General features: G+C 39.8%; 2 protein-coding genes across 3 annotated transcripts; one reads left to right on the top strand and one right to left on the bottom strand.

The window, feature by feature from the left end:
- Positions 1 to 30: 30 nt before the first annotated feature.
- Positions 31 to 2,070, bottom strand: tmem230b (transmembrane protein 230b). Its single transcript, XM_044197226.1, has 3 exons — positions 1,701 to 2,070; positions 537 to 659; positions 31 to 459 (listed from the first exon to the last, which is right to left on the bottom strand). The coding sequence occupies exons 1-3, from the start codon at positions 1,794 to 1,796 to the stop codon at positions 319 to 321; spliced, it is 360 nt and encodes a 119-aa protein (XP_044053161.1). The 5' UTR covers positions 1,797 to 2,070; the 3' UTR covers positions 31 to 318.
- Positions 2,071 to 8,187: 6,117 nt separating this feature from the next.
- Positions 8,188 to 18,522, top strand: adra1aa (adrenoceptor alpha 1Aa). 2 transcript variants are annotated; one of them, XM_044197229.1, is made up of 4 exons: positions 8,188 to 8,415; positions 12,022 to 12,129; positions 12,575 to 13,523; positions 17,307 to 18,522. In XM_044197229.1, the coding sequence occupies exons 3-4, from the start codon at positions 12,626 to 12,628 to the stop codon at positions 17,846 to 17,848; spliced, it is 1,440 nt and encodes a 479-aa protein (XP_044053164.1). In that variant the 5' UTR covers positions 8,188 to 8,415; positions 12,022 to 12,129; positions 12,575 to 12,625; the 3' UTR covers positions 17,849 to 18,522. The 2 variants fall into 2 exon arrangements, with proteins under 2 accessions (XP_044053164.1, XP_044053163.1); XM_044197228.1 differs by having other exon boundaries at positions 12,022 to 13,523.
- The last annotated feature ends 2,414 nt before the right edge of the window (positions 18,523 to 20,936 follow it).

The raw sequence follows: 20,936 nt of genomic DNA on the forward strand, positions 1-20,936 counted from the left end.
AATAAAAAAGAACAACATACAAATAAAAGAGACTCTTCAAATTGCAGTTTTATTAATTTATCAAGCTAACAAAACAAATATACAAATCAAACAACATCTGCTACTGATTTGGCTTCATAAATAGCAGGCTGGCATCAGATACCTAGACATATAACCCCATGACAATAATCAAAATCCTTCAGATTTAGATGCAGGTAATTTACAGAATGAATTTAACCTTATTTTCTTTCAAGATATCAGCACATTTAAATTAGCACAAGCAGAATATTATGAGTATATGTGAGTACAGGAAGACTGTGGCTGAAGCTGTGGTGTTTGTCAGTCATCAAAGTCTGGGATGTCATCATAGGAGTAGCCACGGTAGCCCTTTGAAGCATAGTAAGCTATTCGTAGGTGGTAAATTCCAGGCAGGAAGACAAGGATCCCAATGATAAGGACAGGCACGGTTCGGTCCGAGTGCTGAAAGAGAGAAAATATCTCGGTAAGACATTAATTTTAATAGAGGGAAATATATTGTTCGTACTGTAAAAACTCACAGTGGCTCCAAAGTATCCAGCCAGGAGAAGGGCGCCAATGATGATTAACAGCGAGCCGATTAAGAAGAGCACTGTGGCTAGTGCTATGGCTTTGTATGGGACTTTGGGTGGGCTCCTTTTGAACTGCAGAAGAGGAGAAATATTTAATTAAAAACACTTTTCTCTGAAACAGCAGGCTTGCTGCGGCAATGCCTGTTTTCCCACTCATGTACTGAACTGGACAGGCAAAATTAGTCTGGCTCATGATGAAGTGAAAGTTTGTGGTTGACAGACACTTTATATCAAAGGATGTTGACTATATGAGCCATTAAACTGTTACATCATGTATTTGAAGATGTAAATGCGTTGGTTATGTATTGCATTCCTTGTGACTAAATGTTGAACATTGACCAAACCGTCATGACAAAGTTATTTGTGTTGATTTAAAGGGTAAACCCACAAGGTTTACGCACAAAGCTTGATTTACTAGTCAAGCAGAGTATTGTTCAGCCTGTGAAAACGCTTGTGTAATGTCTTCTGTAACTCTGGAAGAGCTTTGAGACTAAGTATGAGAAAATAACCTTGATGATGTCATTAGGGTTATCTCAGCTGGGGCTTGTAGACCACACATTTATAACAAAAAAAAACTGTGTTACAAACTGGGGGCATGGAGTTTGAAAGAAGTGGGCATTTACCAAACTAAAGACGAATGTCGAGTTGTATTGTGGGAAATGTAGTGTTTCTGGAGCTTGACCCCATACTAGGTACTAAAAGTCAGGAAATTTCATCTTCTGCTGCTTTGATTTTGACCATTCTTTATTAAATCTGTTTCTCACAAGTCCTCCAGTGTGATGGAGGTGCAATACTAAATCACAGGAGTAACCCTTTAAATTGTTTTCTAATCCAGTGAAGTCAAGAATTCCTGTTATAAAGTTTGAGAAGTGGATGAACTATGGCCTTTAGTCTGTAATCACAATAAGGCAAAAATTATTGACAGAAATGTAATTATGTAGATTATATTATAATGCCTGAGAGGCAATCATTGAGTTTGCTTTCCTTCCCACTAAAAATCAAGAACTCTCTAACCCTCTCTTATCCAACATAGATCATTTTGATACAATTTAACAAACTGGGTATACTGAGTTTAAATAGTGGGTTACCCTGACATTATGCAATACGTCTTACCTGTAAGTCAATGTAGCCGTCATCATCAGTGGCTAACCTGGAGTACCTAACTTTGCTGTTAGCAGTCCCGTTGGACACGACGTTACGAGTTGGCATCTTCTGCTGCTGCTCAGGAGCTCGCCAAAAGTTTGTTTTCAGTGTTTCAATGAGTCAGAAGCAGCTCGGCTACAGAAGCATTATCGACACGGCAGCCATCATCCGGATCACTCACAAGCTGTCAGTGCCAAAGTCAAGTCAGATATTACAGCAGATCTGATGTACGAGCGTTACTGTTTCCTAAAGTAAGTTGTGAGAAGAGATTACAGCAAGATGTTTGTTTAGTATCCTCTAACGTGCATCTTCCGGGTTTTCGCCTCGGTCTGTAATGCGCTTGCGCACACCGAAGAGTCATTATCGGACGCCGTAGAAAGCTCAAGCCAACACATTTGTCATTTCATTTCAAGATTAAGTCTCATAAATGCGATGCAAGATCACAATCGCGTTAAAGGAATTACATAAATTCAAAGTTGTAAAAACTACTTTATTCTGATTGATTGTTTTCCTAATGGTGATTTGCACCGCACCATGTCTACCACAAGATGGCGCTGTCGAGTCTTATTAAAATGACCAGGTGAGCCGTGAGCAGCAGACTGACACACCGGTGTCAAGATTCATCTCTTTGTGTGGATGTTCATTTCCTGAGGTGTTCTCTCCGGTCAGCTTTATAATCACACTGTGTCCCCACAAGATATAGTTTCTGTCCAGGCTGCAGATTTTTTAATTCAATTTTATGTAACAGAAGCTGAGGCACATCGACAGTCTTCCCTGCAGGCTGTTTTTAGCCAGAGATGCAATCTTGTATATCCCACACAATATTTATTTCACATCCATGCATGTAAATTTTACAAAACAGAAAATGTGAGCATTGGCAGAGTCCACTAGATGAGAATCAATTACGATTATTTCTAAACAATGTACTAAATCAGCTACTTTTCTCCAAAAATGACACATTAATAAGTCTCCATTATCCATCAGTTCAATTGTTTGTGTATATCATATTATCTCTGCTGGATGTTGTCATCTCTCTGGTCATGCACGGCAGTAACCTGGCTCCTGAATGACTGACCGTGAAATACACAAAAAACAACATTTGCTGACAATTCCCCTGAAATGAATAATTAAAGCGGTTGTGGTAGGTGTACTGTCTTTTTTGTTTGTCTCTTTTTTTCAATTTGTATTTTTTCACATTCCCCTGCTGGTCTGTGGAAAACTGGACTGTCACATAGATAAAGACTCTCCTGTAGGCAGACCTCAGATGCTTCCTGACCCTAAAGCTACACAACAGTGGATTATTGTGATTCCAGCTTTCTGGCAGAGCCGTGCACTGTATAGTCAAGGATCAATGTCCACAGGTTGTAAATAATCCAAGAGCAGTAATAATAAAGTAATGCATATTCTTATTAGATGTGCTGGCAGCATAAAAAATACGTTCTTGTCAGAGAACGAGTCTTGAGTGATCATTAGTATGCTCAGTGACCTTGACTGCAAGTTGCGTTGTTGTAGTTTAAGGCTATACTGTTGCTCTCTGGAGGGATATAAACCCTAACATCATTCATTTGTGTTTCATATTCCTGTTGTGTTTCACTGTATGTAATATGAATCACTGTGCATTATGCTGCACTGAATGTTCTCTCTTCTTGTTCAATTTTCTGATTCATATTTCCATATCCAAGCCTGTGCAAGACATAATCTGTATATATCTACCCTGGATACAACTGGATTTCATCTTTGTTTTAGGGGGATTAAACGTGCTGGCCAGTTTAAAATGCATTAGTATTACAAATTGCTGTGCACAAATGCGGAGTGCATTTAGCTCCCACATATGTCCTCTTTTCCTTTCTTTTCCAGAAGAAAACCATTATATAAGCCACCTGAAATAACTGACTGTGCAGACATTTTGCATGTGCATGCTGCCATCTTCACTGTATCTGTTAGTGATAATAACAGAGGTAAACTTTGCCCTTTGCTTTATTAATGATGCCAGTTCCCTTACTCGTATCTCACTGTGCTGTGTGACCACATGTTGGCTGACACCAACTCTACGTCACCATATTCCTTTGTATGCCAAATACTTCCCTCTTATCTGGCCCATTTCCTCACTAGGATGTTCAATACCTACAATCAAGGTCACTGCACAAGCCGCTTACCCTTCCTCAGTCCGAATTTAGAAACATGACGTTTCATTTATCTGCGCCTCAGCCTTGAAACAATCTACAAGAGCAGATAAATCTGTAATTATTATCCATTCATAAATTCAAAATGAATGGGCTCAGAATGGGACCACTGATGGAGTAATCTATCCGTAAATAACCCTGCTGCCATTTTTGTTCGTTCGCAGACATTACTTCATGCATTGTCTAGTTTGTCTTGTCTGTCATTTTGTTTTTTGCTGAGACACGTGGGTTTTACGATTTCAATGGGATTTTCCTGTAAATTATTGGTGCAATATACTTACCAGTACAAATAACAATGCTGCTCAAGTGACATCTGGAGTTGTGATTAATTAATCAGATGATAGGCAACACTGTCACCGGTCAGAGGGGGGCCGAGTGTGTTGCCATGTTAGATAATCCTTGCCACTAGACCATAATGCCTGCACAGAAGAGCATCAGAACAGCTGGGCACATTAAGCCCTCAGGATGTGTGTGTGTGTGTGTGTGTGTGTGTGTGTGTGTGTGTTCATAAGTGTGCGTGGTAAGAAGACAGCAGCAGTCCCCCCCTTTTAACCCCTGGGTATAACACTGAACAGTAAGAAGGCAGCATTTAGGCCATAATTAGAGTCCTGTTTATTAGAGTCCTGTTCAGAGAGGAGTTCTGTCTGCTGAGATAATTAGGTCTATCTTCATTACAGCAATTACAGATACCACCGTGACTGGACCCCAATAAAGTGCCGAACCATTATACCACTTGAACATCATGCAATCTCCCTGTGGCTCAGCCTTTTCACTTTTAAACCCACCAGGTTTCAGAAATGATCACATGTGGCATGTGGGTGGTGCACAGGTGCTGCTGAGCAGCAAACTTTTTCAAAATTTGAAATAAGCTTGCATGGACTAATGTAATTCCTTTATTTTTAGAGTCATCGAGCCACATGCGGAGGAAATAAAGGATTGAGTTGATGTGTGGTTTTGTGTTTTTATTTGTTCTCATATATTGAATATGGTATGAATATGTAGGTGGAATGTGGGTATGGATACGTCAAAGGGTTTCTCTCTGTTTGTATTATTAGCCATGCTAGCGCCTCAATGGATGGCAATGGTCGGTCTGCTACTTTGGTCCAGAATGAAATATCTTAACAATTATTGGATGGATCGCGATGGAATTTTGCATGGTCATCAGAGGATGAATCCCACTGACTTTGGTGGTCCCCTGACCTTTCCTCTAATGCCTCCAGCAGGTCACATTTTTCACTTATCCACTGAAATATCTCAACATCTTGAGAATGGATTGGCACAAACTTTGGTACAGACATTCATGGTTCCCAGATGATGAATCCTAATGACTTTTCCTCTAGCGCCGCCATGATGCTGACATTTGTGGTTTTAAGTGAAATGTCTCGACAACTATTGGCTGGATTGCCATGAAATTTGGTATAGACACCGTTCTCATCAATTCTCTAAATTGTAACAACTTTGGTGATCCCCTGACTTTTCATCTAGCGCCATCATGAGGTCAAAGTATTTGTATAATATGTGATAATGTTATACTTATCTGTACTGTATATCGTACAGGATGGTTGCAGCAAGGTACAGTGATATGTCTTGTAATTCTGTCTGTTGCTACTGATCAGTCAAATGTTTTTTTCTATTTAATCTGCATTTCAGGTGCAAGGCTCAGGTTAGCTGCGTTTGTGTGTGGGTGGACAGCTGACTGCTGCAGGACACTCTACATGAGGAGCTTCATCAATGATGATGAAGTCTGTCACCTTTATTTCACAATGTCAACTCAGTTTTTTCCTTCAGTTAATGAAAAACAGCTCAACCACAGTGGTTCAGCGGCTTCGAGAATATGATTACAGCATGACACATAGAGTAGCGCTTTCCATTTTGAATTTGCCTGTGAAATGGAAAGTGTTTTTTTTATCAGTTTTCTTCTATATACCATTTCACAGTTACAGTTACACAAACAAATCAGTGCCCTGCAGCATAATGTTAGCTGCTCTGATGATTGAAATCTGTGCCTGTTACTCTCTTTTTTTCTTTCTTTTTTTTTTTGGATTTTGTCAAAATCAGAACCAGGAGAGGGAGAGGAAATCTCTTGATGTGCAATTAAGTTGAATGTCACTGTAAATGCCAACATTAGTGTGAATGCTTGGCTCAGGTTTGTTGCCTCCATGACAGGAAATGTTTCTTCCAGTGCAGAGATATTGATTTCAGTATCTTTCAAACTCAGCAGCACGCCTCAGTGCATGGGCGGTTCAGACAGGTAATTGCTTTTCCAACAGGTCTTGGATAGCACAATAGACCCTAACAAAATGCAAATACATAGCAAACAAGCACAGAGGAAGCATATGCGCATCATTTCACTGCTTCATTATTTGTAATTTTTTTCCCCGCATGGGATTGTTTTACTGGTCTGTTTTTTAAGGCAAACAACTGAGCTGTTGTTGCAGTAAATACTTAATTAGAAAGTGGTCTGTCTGTGTGTCAGTGCAAGACAGTCATGCATGCACAATAATGAGACAATCTCTGTAAATGTTGTGATAATTGTAGCTGTGAAAATTGTTTTTTCAATTTTAAAGACGCTCCATTTGTGACATGTACTTAATCATTAAATAATCAATTTATTGTGCACACAAAATAGAAATGTCTTTTTTTATTACACAGTGCCTTTTGCTGATGTGATTGTACTTTTAGAGAGTTCAGAAGTGTGCGTGTTATTTTGCTTTTGACATGACGAATTAGATTTGTCCTCAGGATATAACAGCAGGTAGAAAGACACAGAGCGGTGTACGATGTACATCACTGACTGAGCAGAGAAGCTGTACTTTAAATGGTCAAACGTTTACTTCACAGACGGGCTCAACATCTCTCAGTGGGAGCCGACAGCAGCCCCAGGTAAAGCATTCGTATCTCGACCCAACTGGAAAACAAAGAATACATCAACTGGCTAAACCGAGGATGTGTCCACAGTGGGAAGAAAGGGATCAGTCAAAAAAAAAAAAAAAAAAAATCAATGTACTGTTCTATTCATGTGTTCTTGTGGGTGTGTTGGTGCTCCTGTTAAGCTTAACTGATAAAAAGACCCTGGTGAAATTGCAATGCCAGATAAATGCAATTGACTGTTACGCCTCAGGTAACAAATGTGTATCGACTGAGTTGTGCAACAGCTAGACCAGAGAGTCTTATAGGCTATATACTGAATATGTTGTGTATTTATACGAGCATTAGCTCTAAATTCTGTTCAAAAGCAAATTACAGTGTAAGTATTTAGTACTTGGGGGTATAAATAATATACTTACTGGGTAATACTACCTATACTGGGAAAAATAAGTACAAGGGAAGAAGACAAAAGGTTGGGGAATAAGGAGGTAATAACTTTGACATTAAGAGGGATTTAGAAATAAATCACACTGTAAGTTCTATTAAAATGATCAATTTAGTAATTACAGCATACAGTTATATTGTTACTGAAATGGAGAAAATGGGGTAATGGTTACAAATAATATTTTGGGGGAATTACATTGTTAAAAGCTTATAAATATGGAAAACTTTTTGTTACAACTATTGTATACATTAATGTAAATGTTAGGCTGAGCCTGAAGGGTGCACCTTGATAACCATAGCTATCTGTATATTTTTAAAATGATGATACAATACCGGGGAACAGTAGTGAAGAACTTAGGTGAGCTTTTATGTCCTAAAGATCCAAATACATATACTTTTACTCACAAACTTTATTCCTCAACATACAGTATAAAGAAAAGTGTAGCGAGCTATTCATCAATTCAACCAATGGCAGGTACATTTTATTTAAATGTCATTTATGAGTGATGTATTTGCGTGAGTGATTCCAGCTGAGGCAATTGTCATTATTTTTAATTGATAGTACACCACCAACTGGGCAAAGGACTGAAGATGTGGGAGAAAGCTCTTTTATTATTAGTATAAATATAAATTAGCCCTTTTACATCATAAGTGCCGTGTAGTTTCCAGTTAGTATTTTATTGGTCCTATGTGTACAAAATGTTTACACTGTAATTTTGGAGCTATAATCTGAAGAATTACCAATACTGACGCTAAAATGATGAAACTTTCCCACTCGTGTTTTTTTTTTTTTTTCTCTAGCAGTTCGACAGTTGGTAAAGTGAGTGACGCTCGTTAATGAAACATTTCTGAATGAAAAGTCATTTTGGGCAGACAGTGACCGGTTGCGATGACGCACAGGGAGTGATGCTGAAGGGGGGGTGAGGAGGATGAGGATGAGGATGGTTGGGTGGTGGGGATATACGGTGGTTCGAGGAGAAAGCAGGGAGTCATCTAGTACTCATCATCATCTGAAGAGACTTGGAGCACCTGGAGGTCCGGCGTTTAAACCGGCAGATGTGTGAGGGCTCTCCGTGTTGAGCGCACTTGGCTTTCTCTTCACCTTCTCCTGGTGCGAGTCAGCAATCGCAACCGTCTCCAAATGTGACTCAGGCAAGCGGTCGGGATGTGAAGATCAAACTCAAAGTTAGGTGGGTACCGGAAAATTTAATTTCAAGCATTTCAGTGAAGCATTTTGAATGGATAGTTTAGTTTTCTCTCTTTATTCTAAGTATTTCTCATTCAACTGACGCGTTTCTTCGTTTGCTGTCCGTGCTGGTAATGCAGCAATGTTGCACACATTTCATTGTTTCTGAACACATTAGCGGACTTTAAAAAAAAAAAAAAGAGGAAATATTTCTCAGAATTTATCATCTAATCATAAATTGTGCAGAAGTAGCCAAAAATAATGTTGATTTAATTTATATTTAAATTTGATTTTAGAGCACAGAAATGATCTCGTCAAATGGGCTCTGTCTGAATATCTATAATTGTCTTTCCAATCTGCAGGAGTTGCCTGTCTAAAATAATAAGGCTGGGTGACACTGTTGTTTTTAAAACTTTCTTCAATCTCTTAAATATGATTTCGAATATTAATGATTCTTAATGATAACAGTGTAGTTTTAAGAGTGTGTATAGCAGAGAAATGCACTATGAGGTCTCTCATGACTGTTGACCATCACAAGTCTCTGTCATTTTATCAAGGTGGTTGTCACTTTCTGTTAGGTATCACCTAAAGTCCTGCACAGTTTATACAGCTGGGAATTACCTGGCAACACCAGTGAAGAGGTTGAGATTACATCTGAGCCAGAATGGATTTACTCCTGACTAGTTAAAATAACTGCAGACATAGAGAGGCTGCACACTCAAGCTCTCCTCAATATTATTCTGCTCTCAGCAGTAGCTGCACATCAACCACTTCAACGTGTTTGTGTGTCTGCCTGGAAAACAGCCAAGAACACAAAGCTGCTTGTATGCTTGTACCAGGAAGGATGTCCAACATTTTAACAAGAAAGTAAAGGAAAAGAACTACTACATGCCCTTGAGTAAGGCATATAACCTCCAGCTACTTCATCATGGAGATGCTCATTAGTTTAGGGTTGCCTCATGCATCCCAATTGAAATTCCATACTCCCCAAACTCAAACTGCAATTTAGGCAAATTATCAGGTTAGTTTTAATCACAAGTTTAAGTCTTGTGATTATAAATTACGAACTGAATTAATTAATCAAGGGAAGTTTGGCTCATTGGAAATCTTCCCAACATATACTTGCCTCAACTCTCAAGAAAAAAAGTCTTTCTTCTAGTTGGAACAAATTTGATCTGATAAAAATGACAAAAAAAGATATACACGATGATTAGTAACCGCTTCAATCCATAGTCCCAAACTCTTTATTTTTAATGTAATAAAGTCAATGAGCATGTACATCTTATTACTGGCACTGACATAAACGAACTTACAGTAAATCCATCAAGTTTATTTTCTCCATTTCATTGTAACACAGTATGTTTAATATTACAGTAACAAACAATTTAAATGCAGCAGGGACACTTAATATTTCAAGCTGAGGTAACTTAATCTTTCCCACAGTGCAAAATGATGATGGTTTAATGAGCTCCTGCAATTCTCTGCAGGATAAACATGTAACTTTTACTTTTGTAATTACCTTAGAGGCACCAGTCCCCCACCCCCTTCCTCTACTTGAGTGGGTGGGAGAAGCTCTCAGGTGCTGTGTTATGATGGCAGCAGAATGCAGGCTTTGCCGCATTGTGCCAGCACAGTAGCTAACCGCACACATAAAAGTCCATCAAACATGTTAAACAGCTGTACATCCAGCTTGGAGCAGAAGGTTTGTGGGGCAGGGAGGAAAAGGTGCATCATCATCACATCACTGTCTTTGTATTAAGCATGTTTAACACAAAGAGCTGCTAAAAAAGAACATATAGATAGATAGATAGATAGATAGATAGATAGATAGATAGATAGATAGATAGATAGATAGATAGATAGATAGATAGATAGATAGATAGATAGATAGATAGATAGATAGATAGATAGATAGATAGATAGATAGGAAAAGAAATAGGTAGATAGGAAAAACAATCAGTAGAAAAGAGGGCAACTCGGATGAACTTTTAATTTAGCCTCAAATAAAGCAGCTTAACAAAATCCGAAAATCATCAGCATGGCCGCACTATTTTTACTAGTCCCATCTAATCTACGTTTAGGTAAGGAACATCCACATTACAAATGTCAGTAATCTGCACAGACAAGATTAATCAGGCATCTGTCAAAATGGAGGACTTTGCGTGGTAGGCTACTAAGACATTGTTTTGCAGTCAAAGAACAGAACATTCAAATCGAAATGTATTCAATGCATCAAGTCGAGGGAGCAGGGAGCGATTCAGGTCAAAATCAGCAGTGCTGGAGGAGCAGTGCACTGCACAATAACGTCATTTAGAAATCCAACTGAGCAACTGAACTTCTTATTTTGCTTATCTTATATAAATAGAGCCTAATATTCTGGCTTGATGTGTTTTTTTTAACTTTAAATGAAATGAGATTGTAGGTATTATAAAAAGCAAAGCATAACAACAATGTAAAAGCAGGAGTCCTGCAGTTGCAGGGGGAACACTTACAAATGTTAAGGGAATAGTACGACATTTTAAGAAATACACTTACTGACTTTTCCTGTTAGAGTAAGATGAGAAGAGCAATACCACTCTAACGTCTGTGCGGTAAAGACCGAAAGCGAGGGTAAAACAGCTAGCTTGGCTCTGTCCAAAAGTTAAAAAAAATCTGCCAAACAGCACATTTTAAAGTTCCCTAATTAACATGTTTTATATTATTTGTTTAATACGTACAAAAACTGAAATGTAAAAATGACTATTTGTGGTTTTATGGGGAGTTACATGCTTGAGCTATTTGGGCCCAGCCAGTGACTTCCTGGAAATGCTGGTAGGTGGATTTTGTTACCTTTGGACAGAGCCACGCTAGATGTTCCCCCCTGTTTCCAGTCTTTATGCTAAGCTAAGCTAATTGCCTGGTAGCTTTAGCTTTATATTTAGTGTATAAACGTGAGAGTGGTATCACTAAGCGAATAAGCATATTTCCCCAAATGTCAAACCATTTCTTTAAAACCATTCAGGAGTAAAGACTCAACATAAGTACACCTGAATGCACACACAACAATTAATGTCAAACTATAACACTGTATTGTTTTGACCTCTACCTATATAGAGGTCATGGTGTGATATAGATTTCTTTAGAGGAGGGATTAAGAGCGAGGTCAGGCTTATCTTGGTGTAGGTCAGTTGAAGATAGCACCACAAAACGGCAATAAAATACACTTTAGGTCTTGTGACTGAGGCCGTTGCATTGTTGACTCTCCAGCTATTCTGGTTGGACTCAGTGCCATCTAGAGTTTTAATGTTGTAATGTTTCCCAGACGATTTAGTGAAACAGACAAGTGGTCAGTCCTGATGTCAGTTTTTAATCCTCAACCTCTCATTGTATTTAGTCAATATGCGCAAGACGAGGCTATGGTCACACTGATCTGACAGCAACTGTGGCTCAGACATTGTCTCTCGTCCACAGTCTTGATAGATCTGAGCCGCGGTAACATGGAAAAGAAAGAAAAAAACCCTGCAAAAATGAAACAATAGACAAAACAAGGATGAATGCTTTTGTGTTTTTACTGTATGTGATGGATGTGTCAATTCTCTCAAAGCAGATTCTTCTGTCTTTCTTTTTAAAGGCTTTGTATACTGTTTCTGAATCCTGTTGTTGTGCTGAAGGTGAATCTGCCCCTGCATTCAACAGGAAGAGCCTGGACTACTACCCACCTACCATCTCACCCTGAAAAGTGGTTTCTCACTCCAATTTTTAAGAATATGGACTTGAATTTTGTTCCCAAACTGCAGTTTTTGGTTCAGAGAACATGCAAACATTTGTCAGATGTGTACACCCATCTGTCTATCCCATCTATAATGCATTTCTAGCAGTGTTTTTTACCAGCTGCATAACAGTCAGTTTTAACATTGGTAACATTTTCAAGATGGATTACCCGATTGCAGTGCAGTAGGTTTCATCTGCATATATTAAACTTATCTCTCAGTGTTTCTGCATGCATCCTGTAGTTTTTCTTGATGCATTGCCAACATAATGGCTCATTTGCCAGAGGCATCATCATTCAAATTATGTTTAGACAAGACAGACTTAATGTGATCATTACTCTAATGGCTTTTATGAGAATGACCTGATGTCCTTTTTCTCCTGTAGTGAACTTAAATAGGTGTGTTGTGTTTCAGTCCACCTTTGCTGCGCAGGACAGTGTCGAGCAACAGCTAGTATTGGAACAGATGGTTCCTGCGCTGGACAATATGACCCCAGCTCCTCTGACACAGAACTGCTCCAACTGCAGCCAGGTTTTAGTCCCAGAGCTCAACGTGGTCAAGGCTGTGGTTTTGGGCCTGGTGCTTGGTTTCCTCATTGTGTTTGGAATTGTGGGAAACATCCTGGTAATCCTCTCAGTGGTTTGTCATCGGCACCTGCGGACGGTCACACATTATTTTATAGTTAATCTGGCAGTGGCAGATTTGCTGCTGAGCTCCACTGTACTACCCTTCTCTGCCATATTTGAGATTGTGGATCGTTGGGTGTTTGGACGGGCTTTTTGCAATGTTTGGGCAGCTGTGGATGTGCTCTGCTGCACTGCCTCCATCATGAGCCTCTGCGTGATCTCTGTTGACCGCTACATTGGAGTCAGTTACCCTCTGCGTTACCCAACTATAATGACAAAACGCAGGGCGTTGCTGGCAGTGATGCTGCTGTGGGTGCTGTCTATCATCATATCTATTGGACCTTTGTTTGGCTGGAAAGAGCCGGCACCTGAGGACGAGTCCATCTGCAAGATCACACAGGTGCCGGGCTACGCTATCTTCTCTGCTTTGGGCTCTTTCTACCTCCCTCTGGCCATCATACTGGTCATGTACTGTCGGGTTTATGTGGTCGCTCACAGAGAGAGCCAGGGTCTGAGGGAGGGCCACAAGACAGAGAAGTCAGATTCAGAGCGGGTGATACTCAGGATACACAGAGGCAACACAACTGCATCAGAGGACGAGGCCCTTCGCAGCCGCACACATTTCGCCCTGCGACTGCTCAAGTTCTCACGTGAGAAGAAGGCCGCCAAGACCTTGGGCATCGTGGTTGGCTGCTTCGTGTTGTGCTGGCTGCCCTTTTTCCTGGTGCTACCCATCGGTGAGTATCTTCACTTTATGTGGGGAACACGGTTATTTGCGTTCTTGCTGAGAGTTAGATGAGAAGATTGATACCACTCAGGTTTGTACGGTAAATATGAAGCTACAGGCTCGTTAGCTTAGCTTATCATAAAGACTGGAAACAGGGGGAAACAGATAGCCTGGCTCTGTCTAAAGGTAAAAAAGAAATCTGCCTACCAGCACCTCTAAACCTCACAAATTAACACGTCATAGCTCGTTTGTTTAATCTTTGCTAAAATGAAAGGGTAAAAACTACAAGTTGTGGTTTTATGAGGGGGTCATGTGCCAATGCTCTTGGCTGAGAGCAGTAACTTCCTAGTCCTTAGTGAGCTTTAGAGGCAGATTTAGTTACATTTGGACAGAGCCAAGCTAGTTGTTTCCCCCCTGTTTCTAGTCTCAATGCTAAGATAAGCTAAGCTAACTGTCTCCTGGCTCCAGAATCATATTGAACGGACAGATATGAGAGTGATATTCCCATCCAAGTCTCAGTAAAAAATCATTAGCATATTTCCCAAAATTGTATATATTCCCACTATTCCTTTAAAGATGCACAGGACTGTTGGTGAACTTGCTTTTTAAATGTTTTAATAAGATTTCGCAGATTAAAAAGGTTCATATATTTGATCACCTGCAATCACTCCAATGAGTCAGACCACTTTTAGAAAGCTATTTAACTTATGCATTAATTCATTTTACAGATCCATTCATTGATTGCCAGGTTTTTAAGTGCTGGCAATTTAATAGTTTGATCATGTTAACTGAATTGCTCCTCTGTGGGAGCACACTGAAGTTACTATCATTCCACGAGCCTTGTGGCGGCTTGAGCAGCGTAGTAAATGCTTTGACTTGGCCAGGTAGACGCTCTATAAATAGGCTCTATAAATCTTTCAGATCTCTGACAGTGTCCAGTGCTTCCCTGTCTGTAAACAAAAGCACAGAATTTCAGACCAACATTTACTGTATTTCAAACACAGATCCTTGAATGAAGTGTAAAGCCATTTCTCTGCTCCTTCCTCTCTCCCTTGTGTCTGTGACTCACTTCACAATGCCAGTCCGGGAATGACAGATAAAGCCATCACAATGGTGTCAGACCTTTTATATGATGACCAGCTTGATGAGCCGGGTGTTCTTGAAGTGTTCTTGAATTCACACGGCTTGCCAACCCTATGTGTGCTGGTGAATTGCCTCTGTTACACTGGTGTCGGGAATGTGAGAAGTAAATCTGAACCAAGTACATATGAGATATAGCAAAATCCTCACAAATCCCTAAGGGTTTTTATATATTTCATGCTCTCATGCTTGTAAATATAGCTGCTACCATTTGGCTGAAGGCCTTTCCTGACTGGGAATTGAGGAAAAGCCTCAGCTTACCAATGCTCCCTTGCTAATGCTGGCGTCAGGCTGCATACCGCTGCAACATAAGTCTGTGGACAATGATAGCTTTAGCAGTGAATCACCAAGAAATGGTCTAGTTTTGACATGTAGAGCTGGATAACTTGTGATTGTTTGATTTGGTTTATTGGAGTAAACATTATTTTGTCATCAGACAAAAATATATTGTGGGAATTTGATCATGTAAAAAAATATTAAAAATGGTGAGTTGTTTCAGCTTTGTGTTTATTTGTGGATTGTCCTCCTCTCTCCTTGACATTTCATAAATCCTTCTCGGGGACTATAAGGAAGTGTAAAGCAATTGCTAATAACTTCATGGGGTGGCCCGTGGCTTAAGATGTTAAGACATCAGTCATGAACTGCAATGTCCCCGGTTCAAGTCCACCTTTGTTTCATCTCGCTCTCCCTCCTTTCCTGTCATCATTCTACTATTGCTATCTAATAAAGGCATAAAATGTTCCAAAAAAGTGATTTTAAAAAATAAATAAATAAAGATTAACTTCATATCAGGCGGAAAAGCTGTGTTTCAGCGCCCTTTCTGATTGAAAGTTTTAAGTCTGGGTGTGGCAGGGTGTGGTCAGAAGTGTGTTCTATTGTACCTGTAACCACACCTAACAGTGATGTCACAGTGTACCAACACACCCTCGAGTACACTTCTGCATCACAGCAGAAGGGTGAGAAGTTGCAAAAATAATATTTTGAGTTAGTGTTAAGCTTCTCTTTAAAGTTGCACTAATCAACATTTTTATATGAAATCAAATGACTGTGTAATGTAAAAGGGGTAGTGATGAACCCACAGATAATAATCACCCAACTCTGCAATTCCCCGTCAGCTCTACTAAGCTTTTTAGCATCTATCAGATCATTGTTTTAGTTTTATGGCCTGCGACTTAATTGTTTTGGTTCACTCTCTCCAATCTCATCAATGTTGTTTTGAGCCACAGCTGTTTTCAGCTAAAAGCTCTAAAAACCCACTGTATGCCACCTGCCTAGCACTAAACAGCAGACAGACAAAGTTAGCTGGTGAACATAGTGGATTTTAATTTAGCTGCTGAAGAATCAGATATTTTTCTCAAGAGTTCGTGGAGATCAAAAACAAAGCTAAAAGCAGTGTGACTTACATTTGTAAGGTGGACAGAAACACGGCTCAAATGAATTCTAATGTTGCTCTGTTTCTGAAGGATGTGTAAATAGACAACTTTCCTAGCACATTCACCACAACAACTTTATTAGGTGAAAATATGTCTATGTAGTGTTTTTAGCTTGTTCTTTGGCCAAAAATCAATGAATCCTGCTTTAAAATGAATTTCACTGAACTAAGTTCTAGGATATTTTAATATCTGTGGCATTGGAAGTCATATTTCACACGTTGGTAGCAGTTGTATTGGTACAATGCTTGCTATTAATGCAAGCAAGAAATGCCCCCTTCCCTTCCTTTCTTTCTCTCCCAACATGCACCATTTTGTTGCAGTTTGGTCAAAACCATGTAGCGCAGAAACTATGAAAAACAGTCTTCTCTCAGACAGACCACATAGCATTTTGCAGGTCATCCAACAGCTTTTTGAAGGGTTCATAGAAGGTGTCATAGAAGTTTGCCAACCCAAAACATGTGCTTTAATTGAAAACAATATCAAAACAACTGGAGTTACACAGTTTTCACATGACAACAGCCAGTGATGTTTCATTGATTTTGGACAACAAGACATTTATCGAACAGCTGAATACCCTTCTTTTTTCATTCAAAAAATGAATCTACTGGGAATAATAGAATTGTTCTTTTTGGCACAGCTGGGGATAAAATGTATGAGCTGTACAGCCAGGCACAAAATAATTTGCTCTCAGAATATCTCCACTTCTCCACCTCTTCTTTCTAGCCATCTCTACATCACAATCTAATTTTTCAAAAGCCCACTTTTGACTGTCTGCAACAGCTCGCCCAATAAAGCATTTCACAAGACAGCTTCTCCCCTTCTACCTCTGAAGATAGGTGGTAGATAGAACGATGGATAGATATATTGCAGCCACACAAGAAGTCAGCCATTTAATTATTTTAATGTTTCACTGGCAGCCAGTGGATATGTGAAGAGTCACCTACATTTACAGTGACAAACAGGCCTGCATGCAATGTGTCTGTTAAGCCATTTTCTCTGCTTCTTCATTAAGGATCCCGCTCACGCTCTCGGCTGTGAATGCTTGATGATGTTAGAATTTAGCTCACAGTTGTGCCCACTGCCTCACAGAGTGCTGGCGAGCTGTAGACTCTTTTCTTCTAATATGTCAAACTTCACGTTTCAGACAAGAAATCAATTTGGATTTTCTCGTTCCTTCTGCTGTAATGTTAATTACCCTTGTGTGTCTAATGTCCCTACAGGCGCCATGTTCCCCGCATACAAACCTTCAGAGACTGTCTTCAAGATCACATTCTGGCTCGGTTACTTCAACAGCTGCATCAACCCCATCATCTACCCGTGCTCCAACCAGGAGTTTAAGAAAGCATTCCAGAGTTTACTTGGAGTTCACTGTCTGAGAATGAGTCCCAGACCACACCATCATCACCTGAATGCAGCTCAGAGACAAACTCAGGGTCACAGTCTGGGCCTGGACAGCAAGGGGGTTCCCTGTCGGCTCAGCCCTTCCTCCTCTATGGCCCTGTCCAGAACCCCGTCGTCCAGGGACAGCAGGGAGTGGAGGGTCTTTCCTGGAGGCCCCACAGGCGGATCTGGACCTGCCGAGACGAGCAGGGCTAAAGTGGCCAAACTCTGCAGTAAAAGCTTCCACCACACCTGCTGCTGTATCCTCAGTGGTGGGACTCCCCCGCAGGAGTCAAACTGCACCCAGCCCCCTCCTGTTGGAAACCTTCCCACCATTAAAATCCACCAACTGTCCCTGTCGGAAAAAGGAGAGCCCGTATAACTACCGTAATCCTTCATCCATTAGTCAGGACTCCCCTTTCAAGGTCACAGATGAGAATATATTTCCTTTTGCTCTGTTAACAACACTAAGGATGAGCTGTGTTGGAATGGTGGCTGCTTTGAAATTTAAAATGTAAAAGTCTCAGCTTTGATATGGTTCTGTGATTTTTCCTGGATGTAAGATTGTCAAAATCTTGCAAAGAAATGGCACAGCCACTATATTTTACCCCCTTAAGAAGATGGCTTTTCAGCTTTCTAAAAACAAACTACGGTAGAATTCAGCTTGGGGGAGATGAAAATAAAGCAAATCAAAAGTGTAGAAAAAAGATCCTGTAAACATTCCCCTGCAGTCGACCAAAAAAAAATCCATATATTAAAGAGACCAAAAGATCTCTAAATGTTTACATATTTTATATTACAGAAGAGCAGTTCAAATGTAAAAAACAAATGTAAACAGGAAAGTTTTATATATTGCATGATTTCACCCCTTGTTTCACAAATGCTGGTCAGTGGTGCTCCTGTTGTCTCCAAAGATTGCCTAATGCTGTTCCTGTTGTCAAAATGTTGTTTGTATACAGTTCTGTACACAGTGAAAACCAAGGGACATTGTGTACTTCGTTGTCACATTACCATAAATTTGTATGACATATTCCTAACAAGGGATTCATGAGGACATTTTTAGACTCTTGCTGTTTCTTTTGGTTGATTCACTAAATATATAGCCCCTCGAAACGTCTAGTTCATCTATCCACATTCCCACAATTTCATGTACCTCCGAGCAGTGCCAGATGAATGTCTTTAGTATACTTCTGTGGAATTTTAACTGACCTTGTGGTTGCTGACCTCAATCCTGACCAGCCCCCAAGCCCCTTAAAAAATCCACCAGATTTAGAGATATCAAGTTAAGTCATACACAGTCTCAGACATTCTTCTCTCAGGCCGTACTTGTTTCAGTCTTTTTTTAGTTGCCATCCACATACAAAGCACACAGACTCGTAAGCTCTTCTGTGTGGGTGCTGTTTACCAGTGCAGGGGTGAAAAACTTGTGTGTTTGGTGTGAGTTTAAGACTGTGAAGTGCCTGTTTACGCGGAGGCATCAAAGGGCAAAAGGACAACCTCTCTGCCAACCATATTGATTTATCTTCTCCCTCTGTCGTACCAAGATGTTCTCCCTTTGTGAGTGTGAGGGGGAAGAGATGCGGTCGGCATCATTAAGCCACTCAACCCCTCTGCGCGTTAAGTTCAGTCGTAGAAGTGGAGTCGACAGCTTTCCCACAGGGGAGGGACCCAGCAGTGCAGTGAGAGTGCTTGTCTGTGTCCACATTGTCATTGACTAGCATGTCTTTGAACCTGTAAATCACACCATCTCTGCGCAGACGCCATTAGGAGAGGAGCTGCCAGCCAGATGCAGCAATAAACTACAGATGGTACAGATGACCTAATTCACCCCTCCCTCTACTGTCTCTCTCTATAGAGAGCAGTGTGATTATGAAAACCTCAGCCGACGAATACCTGTGTGCCAAGCTTTATAAAGATATATCATCTTCCAAATGCAATAGCTGTAATGAATATCATAATTAGATCTGCAGCCTCGCAGTAGTCAGATATAGACTGGAACAGAGCAAGAACAACCCCCATGTGTTTTATCAGCACGCCCAGAATTTATCCAGCATTTCATGTATTCATGGTGAATTTCTCAATAAGTGTGCCATCTAGATTCCCTCAGTATTCTTTAATATTCTGATAGATGATAAATGCATCACTGAGCCAATCATTGATTCTAAAGAATAGATGTAGTCATGAATGCTTACAGTTTTAAACTGATGTTCGTGATTACATTATTAAATTGTAGCGATGACAAATCAATTCTGTAAAGGGTTGTGGATTTATAGTAGTAGTGTGTGTTCCAGTGAATTGAAAGCATAGCAAGCGCTGCTGGTGACTCATGTTTGCACACTTTTCCCAGGAGGGCTTAGCTTTGTAAAGTCTTCCTGATGCTTTTTGTTTCCTTTCTAAAGCTTTCATCAGTGGGTGAAGATGTTGACATTAGGATTTCCCTCTCTGGTTTAATCAGTGCACACATCATGCTAAGTCCTAATTGGATGACTGTCAAACAGCCAGGGGGCTTCACTAATCACAGAACTTTTGTTGATGTGTGCATTCACTGTGTCATTGTCTTGCTCAGTTCATTTTACTAGAAGGGTCCCTGTGGGTGAAGTGTTTAAGGAGCTGGAAAATGCTGCTCTTCATGACTCTGTGCCTCCACCTAGTGTCTCACTGCCTCTCTGCATTTACTCCATCCACTGCTGGGATGTGGTGTGACTCAACAAAATAGTTGATTTACAAATTTGAAATCGATAACACTTTACTATATATGTTAAGTTAAATAATCCTTTCTGTGAAGGATTTTTATATATCTGTAATTAATCATCAAAATATGCTTAAAACTCTTAAAATGGCACTTAAACATACTGGAATCACTTTACCTTACATTTTGTTAAGAAGAAAATATTTTAATTGCATCACAGATAGGATCTTTTAAGTGAACATCCTTTTTAGTGAAAAACAAACAATCAAACAATCTTAAATAAGGTAATCAAATCATAAGGTCCCCCCGCATAAATAAAGGATAAATAAATAATAATAAAAATGTTTTTTCTTACATGATAATTCCTGTATTTTTTAAAAATCAGTATATATAATTTACCCCAGAAATGCAGTAATTATCCTTTAACAAAAATAAAGTCCAACTGGCATTGTGGCATAGATTCAAACTGTACTAATTTGGACCCGTTTTAGTAAAAAATAAATCTGAACACTGTGGCATCAAACAGTACTGCTAGCCTTGTGGCCTGGAGACATTCCAAACCTCAGCAATTCAAAATAAATCAGGAAATCAATATAGGACTGTATGTTAAGGACCTAGACAGCTTTTTCAAATCACTCGTGAGGAATTTCACGATTATCCCGATAATGGAAATTCACGATCAACTTATCTTGAGTGTTTTTTATCCTGATCCGCGATAAAATCATATATAGTCCCATCCCTAGTTCCTGGAAACGATTGTGTAATTCTGCACTAATTATAA

This window comes from Siniperca chuatsi, linkage group LG5, assembly GCF_020085105.1.
Source record: "Siniperca chuatsi isolate FFG_IHB_CAS linkage group LG5, ASM2008510v1, whole genome shotgun sequence".
Taxonomy (NCBI): Eukaryota; Metazoa; Chordata; class Actinopteri; order Centrarchiformes; family Sinipercidae; genus Siniperca; species Siniperca chuatsi.